At 36.6% G+C, this 23,364-nt stretch overlaps 1 protein-coding gene across 2 annotated transcripts in view; it reads left to right on the top strand.

Annotated features, from left to right (window-relative positions):
• Positions 1-23,364, top strand: part of LOC124353051 (kinesin-like protein KIF11) — a 55,609-nt gene that overhangs the window by 11,788 nt on the left and 20,457 nt on the right. For both annotated transcript variants that reach the window (XM_046802856.1, XM_046802855.1), the window contains exons 6-10: positions 880-1,149; positions 2,321-2,513; positions 3,723-3,905; positions 20,432-20,694; positions 21,567-21,706. In XM_046802856.1, the coding sequence (XP_046658812.1) occupies positions 880-1,149; positions 2,321-2,513; positions 3,723-3,905; positions 20,432-20,694; positions 21,567-21,706 (1,049 nt within the window). The remainder of the gene's footprint in view (positions 1-879; positions 1,150-2,320; positions 2,514-3,722; positions 3,906-20,431; positions 20,695-21,566; positions 21,707-23,364) is intronic.

Below are 23,364 nucleotides of genomic sequence, written 5' to 3'. Positions count from 1 at the left end.
AAATGCCCATAAAGTTTTTTAATTAATTTATTAATTAAATAAATAAATAAAAAAAAAAAATTAAATAAGTAATTTTATTAATTTTGGAGTAATTAATAGTGTCCGTGAATATGTTTTTAATGCCAAAAATGCAGCCGGGTCCTTTTCAGAGAGTATTAGAAAACCATTGTTGCGTGACCCAACGTCCAACGTGTTGGTTTATGCTTTACTATGCTCGTTGGTTTACCACAAGATCATTTTATTTTGTCAAATTTTCTTGTTTAAGATGGTATAATGTTTTGTTAATAAATTGGTTAAAGTAGCCATTTCTCACACCTATACAAATATATGACACTACGACGCAATGTAAACTTGGTGAAAAAATGATCATCTGACTAATCATAGTTCAGCTAATATTATATGTTTGATACATTAAGCGTTATTAATCACATGTGTATGTTGCTTATTTATAATTTTAGCTGTAAGAATTCCTTTATTTTTCTTTAAACAGTTGTGCAATGTACAGTGTTACATGTTTACTGCTGGTGTTTACACCATTTCTGTAATCTTTCCAATGCTGAAACTTTTTCTAATAGAAAATCTAATAGTGATAAACTTATCTAATATGTTTGTAAAGCTATTTAGTAATTTTGTTGTCCATTTAATGTGTGAAAGAGCTTATTTATCCTTGTGTACTAAATTGTTAGTAGTATCGATATTGATGCGGGGTTTAAAATAGCAAAATACAGTATATGAACATTTGGAGTTGGAAGATGAGTTTAAAGAATGAATCTAAACCAAAATTAGGAATTGACAGAAATATCAATATTTTGGATCACAGTATTTTTATATTTTAGAAAGTATTCAGTATATTACTGAATAAATATTGTTTTGTTTTAGTCGATCTCATACAATCTTCACTATCAACGTGAACATCAAGGAGATTGCAATTGATGACAGAGAAGATGTGATGAGAATCGGCAAACTTCATTTGGTGGACTTGGCAGGAAGTGAGAACGCTTCCAAGTCTGGTGCCAGTGACATGGCCAATCGCAATGCGCTCGGAGTCAATCGACGGCTGACAGAAGCAAGCAACATCAACCGGTCGTTACTGACACTGGGTCGAGTAATTACTAGCATCACTGAAAACAATCCACACATCCCGTACAGGTATACATGTGTATTTGAGGGCTATTTGAACATTCAATTCTATTTATATATAGCAATGACCTTTTTTTATATCAAGGAACAGGTTTGCAAATCCAATTCAGAATTCTGAAGGAAATTTGTGACTGACAATTCCCATATGATGTTGAGCATTAGAATTTTGAGATTCTGTATCTCTGTACATTTCTTAATCAAAGTATTTTCTAAGAGCTGAGAGTCAATTTGCATTGTATATGCACGTCTCTTACTTTTTTTGTGAAATCCATAGAAAGAAATTGACCTTCAACTGCCGCGAAGTAATGGCTAACAGCGGTACCGTGGGGGATCAGAGTCCAGAGAAAGGGGAAAACGATTTTAGTTGGTAGTAACTGTTAACAGTAATGATCATATGTACTGTAACAACAGTGATCGTACGTAAGCCGTGGTTAACTGCTAGTTTTTTTATTTAATTCTAAAATTATATATTAAAAAACAATGCACTTGTACCTATCTTGTTTAAACATTTGGTCCAATCAAATTTTAGGTTTTCGAGTTATGAATTTTGAAAATTGCACGCTTTCTGTTATATACATAAAAACCTAAGTTATTGTTTGTAAATTAGTTGCTGTGCACTTCTCAATGCAGAAATAGAAACTCCCATTATTGTAGTTCTAATGGTTAGTTTATGGTTAGATGAAACGAGTTTTTCAGCTTTGCTTATCTAAACTTTTTGATGCAAGAGTGGTTGTTCAAATAAATTAAAATATGTATAAATCTATAAGATTATGGATATAAATCTATGGATTGCGAGAGTAATAGGGTTGTATTTTTTTGACTTAAAGGTGGTATAGAGTTGTAATAATGTTAAGCTTGATCGTATGATCATCCAATCAAAAGTTACAAATAGAATTTATTAGTTCTATGGGCCAAGTTAAATAGGTTTTTTAGGTATAAAGCTTAAAAGTTTTTAAGCCAGAGAGTCTTAAACTAACTGGATTACTGAGTGACTATTTGGATAGGGGACAAAAACTTGTATAATCGGAACAATATCTCCCGCCCAGTCCAATTGATGAGATAGAGAGCACCCTTAATTACACGCAAAGGATTTGCTCCATCAAGAGCAAATGGGAGAAGAATAGAAATATATCAGATTATCGTTTAGATAATATCTTATCTCACACTTGTTTTGTTTCAGAGAATCTAAACTAACTCGCTTACTGAGAGACTCTTTGGGTGGAAGAACAAAAACTTGCATAATCGGGACAATATCTCCTGCCCAGTCCAACCTTGACGAGACGGAGAGCACCCTCAACTATGCGTACAAGGCTCGTTCCATCAAGAACAAACCGGAGAAAAACAGAAATATATCTGACAAAGAGTTCATGCAGGTACAGAACGTCTATGTACACAATAACAATTACGTTGCTCATTTAACTCCCTGGAGATCAATTATTTACTCGTGTGTAGAATAAATTCCTAGTCCTTTTTGCAGACAAGTCTGTTAAAAAAAACCTGGCTTCAAAATCATTTTTGTTGGTTTCACAACTAAAATCATCGATATAAAAATGTTTGTATTAATCTCTTCTTTTTCTAAGATACAGCCTATTCCCATGTACTTAACCCTCAAGGGCCTTTTGCTCATGCCGAAAGTATACTATGAGGCCAACAACTTTTCGGTTTGAGTAGTTCTACAAACTACCGAAAACAACCGATCAAGTTCCTGTGGGGAAAGTCACTATCTTTGTCCAGACTACCAAAGATGGTGTAGCGCTTTCTTGCTATTGCAGGACACTCAAAGAGCAGGTTAGCTGTTTTCCTCCTGCTAGTAACACATTCTATATAATGTATCCTCCCAGAGAATGCTGACTCTGTGTAGATGCTTCCTCAGGTGACTATGCCCTGTAAATATACCCACAATTCGAGAAGACACCGTCCTACTTAAGGAGAGAAGTTTAGACACCACCCTGGGGGAAGGCGACTGTAGGACCATTTTGCTCATTCTCAGACCTGAATGCAGTCTCCACTTTCTCTTATGTTCAGTGTGAACCCACGTCGAGACAGCCCCAAAGGATTCACACCTAGAAATACCACAGAACGGTTGAGTCCCTGTCATCTTGGATGCTGAGTCAAAGTTAGCCAAGGTATCAGCTCCCAGAGATCCCCTCATGACCAGGAACCCATCAGTCACATTGTTGATTCTGCCATGGGAAGAAACAATTTAATAACAATCCCATACAAATTTGGAGTTGAACCTTGTTAGTTTTTGCTTATTTCTTAGACTTATCAGATGTTTTTTAAAGGATTAATAAAAAATATTGTAGAATGATATTCTCGATTGCTACATAAAAATAGTTAAATTGTGTAATTTTGATTGTTTTGGAAACATATTTTGTTGTTTGTTTGGTTCCCTTGTTTCTATTCCCTTGTCTCTCCAGCTACACAAATTAGAATATAGTAATCTGTGGTCCTTTTAGTGAAAATAGGTCTTTTTATATTGAGCCTTCTTTCTTTACCGTGAGCAAATATCCTTTGCATGCCTTTATGTATGTTGAGTACACAATTGGTCATCATTTATATCTTTGTGAGGTTCCTTTTAGGTTGTTGATGGAAAAATATCCCACCTCAAACACGAACTAGAAACTTTGAGGCAAGCCGAAGGATTTTACATATCTACCGAGACCAGTGAGGAAATGGTGTCACGCATACAAGAATTGGAAAATTATTTGAAAAACAGTGAAGAAGAATACAACAATCTGAATACTGCTTATTTGGAAAAACAGGTAAGGCTTGGTATAACTTTATGACAAAAATTAATCAGTTTATAGCATTAGCGAATAGGGAGTGTGGCTGGACTCAGGTAGTTTCACACTCACATAAACGCAAACTTCACACACACAAACACAGAATTAGCCCAGTCAATCTAGGTTTTTACCCGGAAATGCGAGGTATAAAGCTAATTTTTTGCACAGATGTCCGTTATGGTATACCAAATCACATCCTAAAAGTCCCCACCCGTCCCCCGTGTGCGTCCCCCGTTTTAACGAAATAAAGGGGGGAGGGGGGCTCGGCTTACTTAAACGCACATTACTCGAGAACAAAAGCAGATGGAGGAAAAATAACAACTGTGTTTAATTCAGAAAAATATAAGCTACAAAATATTATGATGATTTTCTTTTAATCAGTTTTAGTTAGTGCATGAAAAATTGTTAACCAACAAAAAAATGTTGATTTACTCTTTATTGTTAAGGTTTTAATACTGAAGTTTTTTTCTCCTATATTTTTATTTTATCAATGGTTTTCCGTCAACATTACACTTTATTTTCTTTCCTTAAATGTATATTTCAGTTGGGAAATAAACTGGTATATGAATAAACTCCAGTTGAAGTATGTAGAATGAACGTGGTCAATGGTCTAAAAAGTTTAACATTAGCATGGTATTAAATAAATAATGTACAGAATACAGTAAAATTTAATGGTTTAACAATTACATTTTTAAGTACAATCATAAAATATTATTAATTTAAAATAATATTTGTACAAATCATATTAACTATATTCAATATGATACCCAATTTTAATTTATTTTAATGATTTTAAAATGTACAACCGTATGTCAAAAAGCAATTGTATTGAACAGTGTGTTGTATCCACTATCTTGTTTAAAACTGACCTTTAGTTACTATCAACGTCCTCTTCCTCTAAATCAATTGTCTGCAGTGTGTTGTTGCAGTCTCTGCCTTGACAATGAGCACACATTGCCGAACAAGCTAATCCTGACCTAATGCAATCACACGATCGGGCACACTCTTTCTTGCAATCACATGTAATGAAATTCAAGAGTTTATCAGGTGCCGGTGGCAAAGTCATAGATTGTGGTACAAGAACACCGTCTTTTTCAAGCCAACCCCATGAACATGGATCCAGATCCTTCCCAAGCCATTTCTGCACTTGATAGTAAACCCGCAAGGTGTGTAAGCGTGCGGCATCTGAAGTGGGTGGTAAAACAGACAAATCAAAGCTTGAAGTAATCTTCTGTCTAACTATCAGTTTATTGAACATAAAGTACCTTAGTTCATTTAATGTTTTGCACTTTGTATCTCCGTATATCGCAAGAAAGTATTGTTCTCCACATGATGTTAACATGTCAGGCTCAGCAGTTGGATCTTTGAAAATGTTTGACATTTTTTGAAGTTCCGCACTTTTTTCCAACACTTTCCATGGCACTTTCTTCCCTTTTCTAAACGTGGCGGATGTTGTATCGCATCCAGAAAATGCGTGTGCAAACAGTATACAGTCTTTCATATTGCCTAAGTTACTACTAATTTCAGCTACTGGGTAAACTTTGTAGGAACCTTTACTGCCTTCTGGTTTGATGAAGAATAATGTATCAGAACTTTTAACTCCATGCACAAGAAGTGCTAGAAGATCAGTGTCTGTACCAACCACAGCTATTTTCATACCTTTAGAACACTGCTGAAGAGCTGTTGAAGCAATCAAAAAGTCAGCATCTGCTACAGCTTGTACAACTGAAAAGCCAGCTCGATCAAAATGTGATTTCAGTTCACTTATAAGTCGGCTTTTATTTGCAGCGTTACCAAGAAATTCAGCCTGAGTCACTGATGCTGTCATGTTTAAGTCGAAATGTATTGTTCTTGATTGAATTCGACATGCTCTTCTATCTTGCTCTTGGTTCTTTGTGGTCGCTGGTCCCTCATAGCCATCAAAAACTACGGTTACACTTGAACCGTAATGGATGCGAATAAATTCAACATATCCTGAAATAATTTGTTCATATGTGGCAGGCTTAGGCCAAACAGCATGATAAAGCAAATGTCCTCCGTCCAATACATAAACACAGTCTTGAGGCCAACTATGAAGGGTAGGTGTGCTCATTTCTATAACATCACAAAGTGCTGACTTAGCTGTTTTTCTCATCGCTGCTCCGTTAAAGAGAGAAGGTGGCCTCGGAGCCAATTCAAAGGCCATGTAATCTTCATAGTCAGATGGAGATTTTAAAATACACGATATTCTAAGAAACAGTTGATTCGGATTCACTTCTATAACATCGTGACCTCTTACTTTGATAGTGGCATAAATAGCAGCAAGAGGAGTAACTTTACTTTTTCTTTTAAGTTTTACATCACCAAACGTTTGGCCAGTCATTTGAGTCATTGCAAGAAGACCTGTTTCTGTGGCGGTCTCCGGGTTTATTTTAGCGTCAGCAACTGTTCCAGTCGACAAAGAAATTAAACCTCCATTTATGTCAACACTGAAAGGCGAATGTGACTTTAGCCAACAAAGTAGTTTGTCCAAATCTTTATCATCTCTTGATTGCCGAGCATCGCGTAGCTCAACATGTTGTTCTGTAGTTCCAGAGTTTATGTGACACAATTTTTCAAACGCATTCGTGACAACAGAACAGGCTGGACGCGCTAGGACAAATCTCGCTAAGTTACTGTCAGTGACGCCTCTTCCATGGATAAGTCCACCTGACACTTTCAAAGAACGCATGAGCTCCTGCTCAATCACCATATCTGTCCAGTTTCCACCCCAGAACCTTTCTGTCCTACGAACTGTAAAGAAACCTAAAGAAATGAATCTCTCGAGCTCGTCTTTACTTAGAACCTGTGGTAAATCTTCCATTTCCTGGACATAGTGGTGTGCATATTTTGCATACTGGAGGTGACCTGAGGAATGGAAGTACGGAAGCATTGCTTTGATGCAAGATATATGAAGCGTGAAGTCACCAGTACGTTCCGATCTTATGTAAAGGCGCATTAGCGCAACTAATCTAAAATATAGCACCCACAACTTTCCTGTGCGACTATGAGTTTCTTCTGCATCACATGTTTGGTTTAACGCTGTTTCTAGTCTTTGCAGTGATTTTGAAGCACTAACATCATCAATTTTAGTCTCATTTGTGAGGAAGTCAGTGTGGAGTTTTTTAAGTACAAGCAAGTCCTCCTCTGGTACGTTGTCCACCATCTCAAGCAGAATAACTCCCAGCGCCAACTGTGTCAAAAAGTGAGCCCGTAGAGCTCTAGCATAAGCATGCCCTGTTATCATATGTGGGATTGAAGATTTCGCATAAATTTCCATCCAAATCTCTTCAAGACCGCTCCCACTCATTATGTAGCCTACGGCTCCCAAAAATGACATTAAAAGGTGAAAACCACCTAATCTGATTATGACATTGTCAAGAGTTGAGTCTGTAGTTGAAGCAATGATTTCGACAGCTTTTGCATACAGAGGCTGGTCAAATGTCACAAAACAACTTTTTTGACCATTCTTTCTACATTGTTCAGCTGCAAATTGTAGTGCTGTATAGATCGTGCTCAAGTTGCTTGGATCAAGTTTGATAAAAGGAACTGGTTCTATGCTGCTTTTCACTCCACATCCAGATCCCAGAAACGCTCCTTGCATATAACCATTCCAAGACGGCCTAGGAGACAGACTTTTCCAAGAGCCCACCATTCATAAAACATCGATGGATGTACTAAGATTTTCATTTTTGGGGTCAGATGGAGAACATATTTCTTTTATAACTTTTCTTTTCAGACCTGATGTTGCAGGTTTTTTATACCAAGAAATCTGAATGGAGCCCTTTTTAGCTATATCTGCAGCTGTTGGAACTGATAAGACTCGTGTGACGTTGCTAGGCTTAGTAGTATTTTGAGGAGTGGAACACTTAATACCTCCCATTGCATGAAAGGTATTTTTTCCATCTAGTGTTCGGATGTTTACATCCGCGTTATCATATACAAACTGAATGTAGCTTTTTTGGGAACTTTCTACCGTTTTTTGTACCATAAGAGAATACTCATAACGCTGTACTTCAGTATAGCTTGCTCCGAAACCAAGTCTATTCAAAATATCAACCAAAAGCCTTGAACCATAATGGTTATGAACATACATGCTCAAACCTATCAAAAGCGGTGATAAGAAAGAGCGTGGCCTGCATGCACTTATAATAGCATGGCCTATCGCAGCTTTTTTTAGTTCAGTATTTTCTTCATTGGTGCCCTTATGCTTAACTACAGTATTAAGAAATACTTGAAGGGACTTAGGTATTAAAGACATTAGAGTTTGTGAATCCACGCAATCAGGGTGCAATGTAGAATACTCACCAAGATTGTAAACGCAGCCGCGAATGTCTGATCTAATTACTTCAGCAGCAGCAGAAATTATCCTCAGTTGCTCTTCTTCGGGATTGGATTTTCTGTCTTCATACCACATATCATGTAAAATTCTATGTGTTGCCATTCGGAAGCTGATTATTGTACTGCGCCCAGGTATGTCAGTAATAATTATATCGGAGCCATAATGGTCAATAAGTTTGTTCTTTAGATGTTTAGTAGTATATCCATCTTTTCCATCCAAAAAGGTGTCCATGATATCTGAAAGTTCTCCTAAACTGTACTGGCATTCGTCGTTTTCATTTAACCTATTACACAACTTTAAAAAGGCATCATGTTTGTAATCATTATCATCGGACTTCGTATTTTTTTTTAACTTAAAAAACTAAGTTAAACAGTTTCCATGGTAAATGGCTTCAGCAGCAACTAGATCACCGGCTGCACGGACACGTGAGTCTACTTCTCTACCCCAATCATCACCACGAATGCAAGCAATGTTGAGAATTCTAGTCTGCACTGTCAATGTTTCAACGTGATGAGCTGAATTCCTATACTTTAAAGCCCGCTTTTTTATTGCTTGGAAATCTATATGCTTAGCACAGAATAAACAATGAGTTTTAATATCGAAACCTTCTACTTCTGTAGATCTTGTTCTATACGAGGTTGACGGTTCACTTGAAACTTCACTTCCAACATTTTTAGATATATACTTCTTAATGCTTGTAGGTCTGGTATAATTCTTTCGGCAAACATCATGAACTTTCAGGTCTGTAACTGTACTAAACTTGTCATGTAAGCCATCTCCGCGTTTTTCACTTGCACTTTTTAGTCCTTCTACACCTTTCTCAGTTACGCTAACAATGTGTTGTGTGTGTTTAGAATCACAACCAGCACCAAAGCCATGGGCACACAAAAAGCAATCTATTTCCATATTTAATGCGAAAAATACAACCAATCTGAAAGTACACTAACATCACTTCAAAAGACACGCACGCATAAAACGTGAAATATTAACAAAACGCACGCACTGGGTGTAAACAGAACGGGCACTCCGCCTCAACTACAGTGCAGTTGTAAACATGTTCAAGAACGCATGCGCGACACGCCGTTCACGTTGAATCCTGTCAGCGATGACTGTGCCTCTGCCGCACCGCGACCGCTGTCATCGCACCGTGCCGGCGCGGCGCGGCGGGCGTCCGGCTTCGCTATTAAGTAAACACTCACGATTGTCTATAAGTTGTGTATACTTTATTAACATGTAATAGAGCTTTTACAACTTTGTTACATCAAGAAATAACACTAGAATATAGCATTATAACACAATTCTAGCTAAAAAGAAAGTAAAACAATAAATAAATTAATTATTAATGCTTAACGGTTACAGTTATCACATTTTATCACATGACCTTAATTAATGGCCACATTTTACTGAATCTAAATCAGTTTTTTATATTTCTGTATATCTTACCGTTCTAAAGCAGTAAGCGTTTAAGTAATATTCGCCCCCCCTCCCCCCTATTTCCGTTATACCGGAAGAAGCACACAGGGGACGGTAGGGGACTTTTAGTATATGGTCAAGGATATCATAAAGAAAATCTGTGCCAAAATTCAGCTTTATACCTCGCATTTCCGGGTTTGCATGATTTTTTACCTAGATTGACTGGGCTAAATGAGGACCGGCTGCATTCCCACTCTGTTAGTCTCCTAGTGCACTCTCCCAATCAAATGCCCATTTTCCTTTTCATTTTTTACAGTTCCTTTCACATTACGAAGTAGCAGGGATTTTTGTAGTGTATTTAGTGTGAGAAGTACTAAGTTGGTATGTATCCATAGTGATATTTAATGTCTGCACCAGTGATGTTGGCAGTATGTATTGTCAGGCGATGTAACATACGATGTGGTCTGATATGAATAAAGAATGCTCATAGGCTGCTCTCCTGTGACGTCACATCACGCCACTACCCTACAACCAACGGTCCAAGCTGGCCAGCCAGCAGTCCACCCTGAGTCCACCACCAGACACCGCCATGTAACCTCCGCGTCCCGTCCGTTCCTTTACGAGCGGTCCTAGAGCAATGTTACTCTAAATGACTAATAAGTATCTTTTGACAGTTTACTTCGCCATGTTCCACAGCCATATCAGCTATGGGCTGCACATGTGGGGCCATGCTGCTGGATGTAAGGATATTCTTCTCCTCCAAAAGAAAGCTCTTCGTGTCATCTCGCCTCCAGGGTTTCTGGATAGCTGTAGGCCTATCTTTGTGAGTCTTAAAATTCTCACAGTCTATGGTCAGTACATCCTTTCCTGCCTGACCAATTTAAAACTTAACATCTCAGACTTTGCTGAAAGAAACGAACTCCATACCTACAACACCAGGAAGAAGCACCATCTGGATGTACCTTTTTGTAGGCTTAGTAAGAAGAAGAACTGCTATCCTAGCTTAGCGCTTCGCATGTATAATGCCCTTCCAGATAATCTCAAAGAACTCAACCCTCCTCACTTTGAAACCCAACTTAAAAGCTGGCTATTGTGTAGGCCCTTTTATTCAGTCGGGGAGTTCTTCGATGCACTATCATAAGCCCTGGCGCCATGTAAAAATGTAAATATTGTAAATATTCTAAAATTCATTTTACTTTGACGCTGTCTATCCAGTTGTACTGGTCATCGACTAAGGTGGAGGTAATGTATCGTCTAATTATTCTTCCCGACCCATAGAGAATACAGTGTTGACCCGCATACATTACAGTGGCGACGAGGAAAACAACTGCAACAGTGGAACGTCGCTTACAGTGGCGACGAGGATAAAAGTAACAACGAATGTGTAAGGACATTCGGGACATTGAAACAGTGAATTACAGTGATTTAGTGCGGAAGGGCAACAAGCGTAATGAACACGTGCAAATAACAACGAATGTGCAAGGACATTCGGGACATTGAAACAGTGAATTACATTGATATAGTGCGAAAGGGCAACTAACGTAATGAACACGTGCAAATAACCGCGAATGTGCAAGGACATTCCAACGGTCGGGAGTAGTAAGGTACGCCGATCGATATAAACTATTCTTGGTGTAAGCAGCGCACAAGCTGATTTTAATCGTTACAATTAATGCCGTTAGACGATTATTTTTACCGGGGACATTTTAAACAGTTATTACGGAGTGTACAAGAAAACAAAATGGCAACTATCGGGTCTATGGGTTATTTTGATAGTGCGGAAGAATCGTGGCAGTCTTATATAGAGAGATTTGAGCTTTTTATTGATTGTAATGATATCGATAATTCAAAGAAACTAAGCACTTTGTTGACAGTTATGGGTGTAAGGACCTATACGTTACTGAAAGACTTAATTACACCAGAAAAACCGTCTGACAAGTCGTACAAGGAAATTGTGGACACTATAGCGAATCATCTGCATCCCAAGCCTTCTTTTATCACGGAAAGATTTAAATTTAGTAGGCGGAATCAATTGGATCATGAAACGGTTAGCGATTATATTGTGCATTTAAAACAGTTATCTAAGTATTGTGAATTTGGTGATAAATTGCCAGACTACTTAAGGGACAGATTAGTCGCGGGTCTGCGAGACCAACAGATACAGAAAAGACTTCTCGGGGAGGAGAACCTCACTTATGAAAAAGCCGTGCAACTAGCTACTGCAATGGAATTTGCTGAGAAGGGGGCGGCCCAGATGACAACTACAGGAGGACGTATTCACCGGATGCAGAGCAGCGGGTCGATACCGAAAAGGACACAGGCGGCGAGCATCGCAGGGTCCCAGGCGGGAAGGCGCTGGGAGACATCACCTGCTATTGTTGCGGCAAGCGAGGATCACACACAGCATCGCAATGTCGGTTTCGTGAGTACACGTGTAATCATTGTAAAAAGAAGGGACACCTTGAAAGAGTTTGTAGATCGAAAAATTATGTTAACAAACCTAATGAGAACAAACCAAATGTTTTTACAAATAGGTGTAAGGAGCCTTCAGCAAAAGGGAAACAGTTTTACAGCAATAAAAAGCAATATGTTTATAAAGGTAGGCAGCACTATGTAGAGGAAAGTAAAGAATCAGCAGAGTCCAGGTTTAATAATCACTGGAAACATAAAGACAATGACGATGTGTATGACATTTCCAATCTATTTACGGTTAAAGAAATAGAAACTAAGATTAATAAAATTGAGCCAATAACGGTACAGTTATTAGTGGAAAGTAAGGAAATTGTATTTGAAGTCGATAGTGGAGCTTGTGTTTCAGTTATGTCAGAAAAAGATTGTAAGACTAAGTTAGGAAGTATAAATATGTATCCAACTAGCATAGTATTAAGTTCATATATACATGAAAGAATCAGGCCTTTAGGTAAGGTTATGGTCAATGTACAACATAAAGGTAAAGAGAATCAATTAGCTTTATACATCGTAGCTAATGGGGCTAATCCCTTATTAGGGCGTGATTGGATGCAAGCATTAGATTTAACAGTTAGAGTGCCTAGTAATGTAAACAATGTACAGTCAGCTGATCGCACGAGCATGGTGGGGGTTGTGCCAACTGCAGGTGGCAGTGCGGCAGACGCATGCGCGCCTGTCAGTGGAAGCCACAACACACCTGTAGAGGTAAACAAACAAACATCTGTCAATCCGTATGTTGTCAACAAACAAGTAGAATTACTGTACAATGAGTTTCCAAATGTATTTACGGATAAGTTGGGATGTTACAAGGGTGCATCAGTTAAATTAAAGTTAAAAGAAAATGTAGTACCAAAATACTTTAAACCTAGGACGTTACCTTTTACACTTAAAGAAAAAGTAGAAGCTGAGCTGACTAGACTAGAACAAGAGAACGTTATTTCACCAGTAGATACCAGTGAATGGGGGACTCCCATTGTACCAATTATTAAGGCTAATGGGAAAATAAGAATTTGTGGGGATTATAAAATAACTGTAAATCCTTTCTTAGAGGTAGACCGACACCCGTTACCGAAAATTGAAGAAATATTTGCCAGCCTACAAAATGGAGAAAAATTCTCTAAAATAGATTTATCTTCAGCTTATCAGCAGCTTAAACTAGATGTAGATAGTCAAACGTATTGTACAATTAGCACACACAAAGGATTGTATGCTTACAATCGCCTATGTTTTGGTATCAGTTCAGCACCGGGAATATTCCAGAGAATAATAGAACAAACATTACAAGGTATCCCGGGGGTAACTGTATTTTTAGATGACATTCTAGTAACAGGTAAAAACAATGAGGAACACATGCATAGACTTAGACTAGTGTGTTAAAGACTTGAAGACAATGGGTTCACAGTGAGCAAGAACAAATGTAAATTTTTCTGTGACAGTTTAGAATATTTAGGTTTTGTTATCAGTAAACAAGGGTTGCATACCGCACCTAGTAAGGTTGAAGCAATTGTCAAGGCACCTGAACCTCAAAATGTGACACAGCTTAAAGCCTTCCTTGGTCTTGTTAATTACTATTCACGTTTCATTCCTAGGATATCCACTATTTTAACCCCAATGTATCAGTTGTTAAGAAAGGATACCGATTTTGTATTTAATTTAGCATGTAAGAAGGCATTACAAGAGATTAAGCAAAAGTTAATCTCTGCTGAAGTTTTAGCGCATTATGATCCTGCATTACCACTAGTGGTAGCCAGTGATGCTAGTCCATATGGCATTGCGTCAGTTTTGAGTCAGATTCAATACGACGGTACAGAAAGACCTATATCATTCGCAAGTAGAGTGTTAAATAGCGCTGAGAAAAACTATTCACAAATAGATAAGGAAGCATTAAGCATTGTATTTGGTGTTAAGAAATTTAGTCAATATTTATATGGTACACAGTTTTTGTTAAAGACTGATCATAAGCCTTTAGTGACTATTTTTGGACCAAAGAAAGGGTTACCGGCTTTCGCAGCCAGTAGGTTACAACGATACGCTTTGTTTTTAAGTGGTTTCCAATATGAGATTGTGTATGTTAACCCTCCATCTGTTAGACGACTAGTCACTAGTCGCCAAAAAATGTTTCTCCAATGTTGAACGACTAGTCACTAGTCGTTCATGCAGTCATCTTTTTAATCAAACTTTTCCTTTCGAAAATAAGATTTTAGTAAGACAAATATTATATCACATTAATTGGGAGATTTCACAGAATAATTTGATGTATAGTTTATTGAATAATAATGCCTAATAAGTGTGCACTGAAATTATAAAGTTGCAATACAAATGTTCGTTTGCCGTGTCTGCTCGCGCCCATCGAGAGAACGGAAAAAAACGGGATTTTTCCCTATACTCTTGACGAGGGAAATGTTGTGTGGGAATGAGCTTGGCTACATCACTGCGTTCGGAATTCCTTTCTTTACAAGAACATCTGCTTCAAACATCTATTTTTAGCTCCACATTGTGAAGAAAAACCTTCGAAGCGACCATTGTTTGCGACATTTCTGTAATGTTAGACGACTAGTTTGACTAGTCGCTAGTATTTTGGTGTATATAATACTATTATTAGTGATGTGTTTATATCAAAGTACATCAAATTTTTCGTTGTGAAATTTGCCACCTAGTGATATGAACATCTTCATGGAATTAATCAAGTGTGTGCGTGTATTTGATGAACAAACTTTATAAATTTCGAGGGGACTGTGACCGCCATATTGATTCACCGGCATCACTGACTGTGCATTTGAACTTGTGTTGTAAGTTCTAGGATTTTATTTATACACAGTAAGGTGAAGAATGGTTTTTGTTTTTGTTTTATATATTGCATAATAATTTATTGACATACACAGGTCAGTATATTGTGTGTTTTTATCAACTTTTATTTCCTGGAAAAAAACAATTCTCAGAATTTACAACAAAATTTTTTACATATAAACATAGAAAATAAGCTAAATAATATATTTTTCTGTTCTAAAATTTTATGCTCTACAACATAGAGAATGTCTAAAAATATAGTAAGCATACAGAAAATATCTAAAAATGTTGGAATGTGATTATGTAATTTTTTGTAAAAATACAACGATTCACAATTTACCAAAAATAATGTAAACACTTTTGGGAAAGTGTAATTTTTTTAATGTTTTGCATAAAGAACCTTTCTTAGAAGATTTTGTATATCTTGAAAAGTGATAAAAAAATTATTAATATTTTTTATGAGGCTTTACTTTTGGATTTTTTTTTTTTTTACTTATAATGAAAAAAAAGTACTAAATAGAAATTAAAAAATTACTCCAACTGCATATACATGTTTCTGGTTTCATACTGAAAAAGAAAATATATAATAGTGTATACTTTACTTCAAAAATAAACATTCTACATAGGTTTGAATGAAGGTGTGCACAACTAGCAAAATAGTGCCTGCCATTATAGGAATTTGAACTGCCAGATCCAGGGTTAAGTCCCAAAACCATGGCAATGCCGATGGTTTATCTAGATTACCTGTAAATAGTGAGATTAAAGATGAAATCTCGGATGATGACCTTAATATTAATGTCATAGGTACCTATTTGCAGTGTTTAGCTGAAAATGACATACCATTAAGCTATGTAGACATAAAAAGAGAATCAATGTTAGATAGTGAAATCAAAAAGGTAATATCCTATGTAGAATTAGGTTGGCCTATTGTAACCGAACCAGATCTAAAGCCATTTGAAAATAGACAGTCGGAATTAACCTTGGAGCAAGGAATCCTAATGTGGGGTTACAGGGTGGTAATACCTAAAAGGTTCCGACTAAACATTCTGAACGAATTGCATACTTCACACATAGGTATTGTTCGCATGAAGGCATTAGCCCGTGCATATGTATGGTGGCCTAATATCGACCGGGACATAGAACAACTAGCTAACAGCTGTGCAGCCTGTTTGGAGGAACGAGCAAAACCGCCCAAGGCTTTCCTACATCATTGGAATGTTCCGGAACGAGTTTGGTCTCGAATTCATATTGATTTTTTTGGACCTTTTCAGTCCAAGTTATTTTTGGTGGTAAAAGATGCGTACTCTAAGTGGCCAGAGGTGTTGCCCGTTGCTTCAACGGCAGCTGTTCACACGATTGTGAAATTAAGGGAATTATTTAGTAGGTATGGTATTGTAGACCACATAGTGTCCGACAACGGACCACCTTTTACCAGTCAAGAGTTTAAAGAATTTTTGATGTCAAATGGTATCAAACACACGGTTTCACCACCATACCACCCAGAAACCAATGGTTTGGCAGAACGGTCAGTCAGAACTATTAAAAATAAATTGAAAACAGCTCTTCATAATTCCAAGGATTTAGAATTAGCTTTGAGTAAATTCCTGTTCACTTATAGAAATACAATGCATTCTACTACCAATCTATCGCCTGCTCAATTAATGTTGGACAGATCGCTAAAGTCTAGGTTAGATTTAATTCGCCCAAATGTTAAATCAATAATTTCAGATAATCAAGAAAAACAACAATTGTACTATAGGGGTAGTAAAACAATTAGCTATTGGACAACCAATCATAGCCAGAGATTACAGAGGTAGAAATAAGTGGATACCAGGTGTGGTAGTTTCACGATTAGGGCCAGTCACGTATTTAGTTGAACTAAATACGGGCATGAGGTGGAAACGACATATCGACCAGTTGGTAGGTTTACAGTGTAGTCCGGAAATGTCTGAGTTGACAACAATGCCTAGACTCCCAGACGCAAGCGTGGCAACAGAGCACACGCAGGAAACGATCGATATACAGTCGCGGGACAGAGCGAGCGCAAGGTCGCCAGTACTTTTAGCAACGACCTTGCCCCCCTCTCCGCAAAACCATAACAATAACAGAAACGCTCAGGGGCAAAGCCCCAGCCCACGTACAAATGTAAACAATAACAGTTCCAGCGTTTCACCCAAACAAATGACACCTGTTAGACGATACCCACTAAGGGATCATAAACCTGTAGTCAAAATGGACTTGTAAATACAACCCAATTGTGACTTGTATATAATTAATATTGTTTAGGTATTATTATTATAGATTTGTTAATTGTGTTCATTCAATGTGTTATTAATTGCTATATTCTGATTTATTGGTTTTGATTGAAGTGTTTGTGATTTGTGTTTAATGATTATATTGAGTTTGTATTTTGTTCTCTATAATCTATACTTACAAAAATAAAAGAGTATAATGTCAACTTTCTATTCGTTGTAATTGATTTAAAATTGGAGAATTGTAAAAAAAATTGTAATTAATAAATTTCTAAAATTGTAGGGGACTTATGTATTTAAGGGGGAGGATTGTAGTGTATTTAGTGTGAGAAGTACTAAGTTGGTATGTATCCATAGTGATATTTAATGTCTGCACCAGTGATGTTGGCAGTATGTATTGTCAGGCGATGGAACATACGATGTGGTCTGATATGAATAAAGAATGCTCATAGGCTGCTCTCCTGTGACGTCACATCACGCCACTACCCTACAACCAACGGTCCAAGCTGGCCAGCCAGCAGTCCACCCTGAGTCCACCACCAGACACCGCCATGTAACCTCCGCGTCCCGTCCGTTCCTTTACGAGCGGTCCTAGAGCAATGTTACTCTAAATATATCGTCTAATTATTTTTCCCGACCCTTAGAGAGTACAGTGTCGACCCGCATACATTACAATTTTCTATGCCAGTGTGTTATAGAACACATCACAGAGATTTTACTGAATACCCATCACTGTAATATGCCAAAATGTCTGTTAGTTTACAGACTGCCTTCATATTAACCTGTATAAGCCCATGGGGTCAGTATCGACCTCTACTAGTACAACCTTATGTTAGAGTAACAGTTTATCTGCTCCATATTCTGGGTATATATGAGATATATGTACTAGTACACTTATACTTTAACGTGTATAAGCCCATGGGGTCAGTACCCACCCTTTACTAGTACAATTGTATGTTAGAGTAACAGTTTATCTGCTCCATATTCTGGGTATATAAGAGTTATAATTATGTACTAGTACACTTATACTTTAACCTGTATAAGCCCGTGGTGTCAGTACCCACCCTCTACTAGTACAACCGTATGTTACAGTAACAGTTTATCTGCTCCATATTCTGGGTATATAAGAGTTATATGTACTAGTACACTTATACTTTAACCTGTATAAGCCCATGGGGTCAGTACCCACCCTCTACTAGTAAAAAAGTATAATAGAGGAACAGTTTATCTGCTCCATATTCTGGGTATATAAGAGTTATATGTACTAGTACACTTATACTTTAACCTGTATAAGCCCGTGGTGTCAGTACCCACCCTCTACTAGTAAAAAGGTATAATAGAGGAACAGTTTATCTGCTCCATATTCTGGGTATATAAGAGTTATATGTAATAGTACACCTATACTTTAACCTGTATAAGCCCATGGTGTCAGTACCTACCCTCTACTAGTAAAAAGGTATAATAGAGGAACAGTTTATCTGCTCCATATTCTGGGTATATATGAGTTATATGTACTAGTACACTTATACTTTAACCTGTATAAGCCCGTGGTGTCAGTACCCACCCTCTACTAGTAAAAAGGTATAATAGAGGAACAGTTTATCTGCTCCATATTCTGGGTATATAAGAGTTATATGTAATAGTACACCTATACTTTAACCTGTATAAGCCCATGGGGTCAGTACCCACCCTCTACTAGTAAAACCGTATAATTAGAGTAACAGTTTATCTGCTCCATATTCTGGGTATATAAGAGTTATATGTAATAGTACACCTATACTTTAACCTGTATAAGCCCATGGTGTCAGTACCTACCCTCTACTAGTAAAAAGGTATAATAGAGGAACAGTTTATCTGCTCCATATTCTGGGTATATAAGAGTTATATGTAATAGTACACTTATACTTTAACCTGTATAAGCCCATGGTGTCAGTACCCACCCTCTACTAGTAAAAAGGTATAATAGAGGAACAGTTTATCTGCTCCATATTCTGGGTATATATGAGATATATGTACTAGTACACTTATACTTTAACGTGTATAAGCCCATGGGGTCAGTACCCACCCTTTACTAGTACAATTGTATGTTAGAGTAACAGTTTATCTGCTCCATATTCTGGGTATATAAGAGTTATAATTATGTACTAGTACACTTATACTTTAACCTGTATAAGCCCGTGGTGTCAGTACCCACCCTCTACTAGTAAAAAGGTATGTTACAGTAACAGTTTATCTGCTCCATATTCTGGGTATATAAGAGTTATATGTACTAGTACACTTATACTTTAACCTGTATAAGCCCATGGGGTCAGTACCCACCCTCTACTAGTAAAAAAGTATAATAGAGGAACAGTTTATCTGCTCCATATTCTGGGTATATAAGAGTTATATGTACTAGTACACTTATACTTTAACCTGTATAAGCCCGTGGTGTCAGTACCCACCCTCTACTAGTAAAAAGGTATAATAGAGGAACAGTTTATCTGCTCCATATTCTGGGTATATAAGAGTTATATGTAATAGTACACTTATACTTTAACCTGTATAAGCCCATGGTGTCAGTACCTACCCTCTACTAGTAAAAAGGTATAATAGAGGAACAGTTTATCTGCTCCATATTCTGGGTATATAAGAGTTATATGTACTAGTACACTTATACTTTAACCTGTATAAGCCCGTGGTGTCAGTACCCACCCTCTACTAGTAAAAAGGTATAATAGAGGAACAGTTTATCTGCTCCATATTCTGGGTATATAAGAGTTATATGTAATAGTACACCTATACTTTAACCTGTATAAGCCCATGGTGTCAGTACCTACCCTCTACTAGTAAAAAGGTATAATAGAGGAACAGTTTATCTGCTCCATATTCTGGGTATATAAGAGTTATATGTACTAGTACACTTATACTTTAACCTGTATAAGCCCATGGTGTCAGTACCCACCCTCTACTAGTAAAAAGGTATAATAGAGGAACAGTTTATCTGCTCCATATTCTAGGTATATAAGAGATATAATGCTATTGAAAGGATAGGTACTTTCTGGTGTTTAAATTTTTTTGAACTCAGTAAATTTGTAATGGCAAAATATATTGTTTAGTTTACTAAGGAAAAATTAGCTCCTTACTTTGTTACAAACTTCTGATGGGTTTCATGCTGTAAGCATCATTATCGGAATCTTTTCTACGGATAGTTTTACTAAAATTTCTCTTACAATTTGTTGCAGGAAACATTTAAGCAACTAAACACTGATTATGGTATCAAATGTTTAGAGTACGATAACTTGAAGAAGTCATTCCAAACTGAAATCAAAAGCTACAAGGAAGAACTGAATCGATTGTCAAAAGAAATACTAGTCAGTGAATATTTCATTAAAGAATACAAAAAAACAGAGGCTACACTGGCAAACCAGGAGAAAGCGTGTCACTCTGTGATAGGAACTCTTCTGCAACACCAGAACAAACTGCATGACAAAGTCCAACGGAAAGCGTGAGTACTCTTACTGGTATGAGTGAAATAATGACTTATTAACTCAAAAACCTACTGAGATTCCCTCTGATTGATAAGTGTCTTACTTATAACCTTAGTATTAAATTAAATATGTATGTCTTGATGTGGCAATACAGCAGGTGCCGATCGCCACACAACGAAGTTAAATACATTCAGCGAGAATCCACTTTTTTTACTATAAATATTTTTATAAATATCATCAAATTCTCTAGAAATACAAACTAGTCATCTAATTTAAATGTAGCGTTATCTATTATTATTAGGACTTTTTAGGACCATCGTTTAGTGATCCAAGAAACCAGTAACACTACGTTTCGAGATCTGAAATCTGATCTTTTCCTCAGATGGATAACTAACCTAAACCTATCTAGGTTAAAAACAAACAAAACATATCTGAACCATAAGTTGGGAATCGCAGCTAACATGTTTCAACTTCATGCACATTTTTTCTAAAACATGTACTAAATAAAAACAAAACACTAACCTAAACACAACAGATTGTCAACAGTATAATTTCTACACAATATCAGTCAACTCAACAACAGTGGTATAAACCGCTTGGCACTTTTTATGCAGAATACAAGTGTTTCAAATATTCAGTACAAAATATGTTTGTCAACAAGAGTCATATAAATGTACACTTTAATAGATGGTACTTCAATTTTTTATGACAAATTGAGAACGTGCTATTTATAAAAAAAATTTGTTGCTTGAAATGAAAGTGTATAATAATTGTATTTTTTTTTCTGCACAATATGTTTCTGGCAAGATTTTGATGGTAATTTGTACAATTAATGTATCTTAGCATGGCTTAAACTATATAGAAAGTAAAAATGGTTTTTTTCTTCCAGAAATGTCGATAACAGCAATTTACAAGAATTGGTACAACTAAAAACTGCAATCACTACAAAACTTGAGGAGTTGTCAAACAATTTAATGTCTTTTTACAAGTTAGAAGAAGAATTCAAAGCGAATGCAACAGATAATGCAAGTAGGTATTTGTTACCAATTATTTATAAAATATGTGAAAGTATTAACAGCTGTTACTGCCAGCCACTTTTTAGACTTGTTATTCTAGTTTAACAAATAATATTTTAACTATAGTTAGTATTTTCTATGTTTATTTTGGTACATTGTCGTCCCGGGTCTGCTTTGTTTATTAGTGGTCAACTCTTCAGAAGTACACAAATTATCCATTGCCAAAATGTGTTTTATAGTTCTTTGTTTATTAAAACTGTTTAGAAACATACAGTAACAAGATAATGTGATGTATTTGTCAACCCCATCATATCTGCTGGTTCTATATGTGGATGTTTACTGCTTGGCCGAAAACATATGATCACTATTTTTATTTTGTCTATATGTCGTATTTTGTGTAGTTGTACATAAATGTAGGTAGATTTCTATAAGTATATATCCATAAATGTTTACGTAAAAGGAATATATTCTGGAAAATCATTTTATAAGCTATCATTTATATTCTTAAAATGAGAAGGTAGAGGATATAACTTGTACTTTTAAAAATGTATAAATTTCCCTAAATCTCTGTGCATTCTTTTGAAGTAGCGTGGCATTCTTAGATTTGTTCATCCCAAAGGGCCAAGTTAAGCCTGCAGTTGGCAATGGCGAACATTCGTTGCCAAAGTAGACGTTTACAATTATTTAAATTTTAGGTATTTAAATCATATGAATGATTTTTATTGTATACAGTCTGTCAGAGCATTAACTATAGTACCAATTTGTTCCTACTTTGATTATCGTAAAACATCGAACATCGTTCTCAACGGACAGATGACGTGACATAATACGCTGTGGTTTTGCGTCAGCTATGTTGTTGTTGTGAAACTGTAAATAAGTACTGGGTTTTGTTTTTGGAGTTACGAATCCAATAGTGTGTGAGGAAAATGTATTTTATAGTGTTTTAGTGTTGTTATTACTATAGTTTAGCTCTTGTAGGTTGTAGTTTTAGTGGTTCATTATGGATGAAAGCTTTAGAGACCAATCATGTGGTCTTAGAGATTGTTTAGGATCATCCTATTTCTAGTGGTGACAAAAGTTTATTCTGACATTGAGGTCAACCTGACAGACCATGTAGCAGACGTGATATCCTAGTAAGTGTTCTCTCTCAATTGTGTGAGTCAGACAGAGAAGTTGTTCTTCCATCTGGTGATGTCTTTGGCCCTGCTCATGAATTCGTGACACTCCCCAACTCGAACGGTCACTTTTGTACTATATGTGAGTGTAAAAACTCGAAAAAAAAAACCAATTGCATATCGCTAGCAATGAAATTTGCTAAACCACTTCATGTCATTTCATGAAAATACGAGCTGGTGACAATAAACCCTCATATTTCCTCTCGGCATAACGGTTAAATACAGCATGTTAATTTGGTTTGAAAATAGACTAGAAAATTGGGATACCCAGGGAAAAACCGGAAATTTGTAGAGGTTTGAGTGATCATCCTGGTTAAGAAAAATGTAAATTACTTCTTGATGACCAAGTATATTTATATTTTTTTTTAATATTCATAAAATGGTTGAATTTCCAAAGCTATTTTGAAATCCAAACTATGGTTTGCCTTGGTATTTCATTTTAATTTTTCCGGAGAGTATGGCCCATCCACTTCTTTTCTTTTACTTAATTTCCTTT

This window comes from Homalodisca vitripennis, chromosome 1 (genome assembly GCF_021130785.1).
Source record: "Homalodisca vitripennis isolate AUS2020 chromosome 1, UT_GWSS_2.1, whole genome shotgun sequence".
Lineage (NCBI taxonomy): Eukaryota > Metazoa > Arthropoda > Insecta > Hemiptera > Cicadellidae > Homalodisca > Homalodisca vitripennis.
Note: the sequence above shows the minus strand (reverse complement) of the source record. Positions and strands in the feature narration are given on the sequence as shown.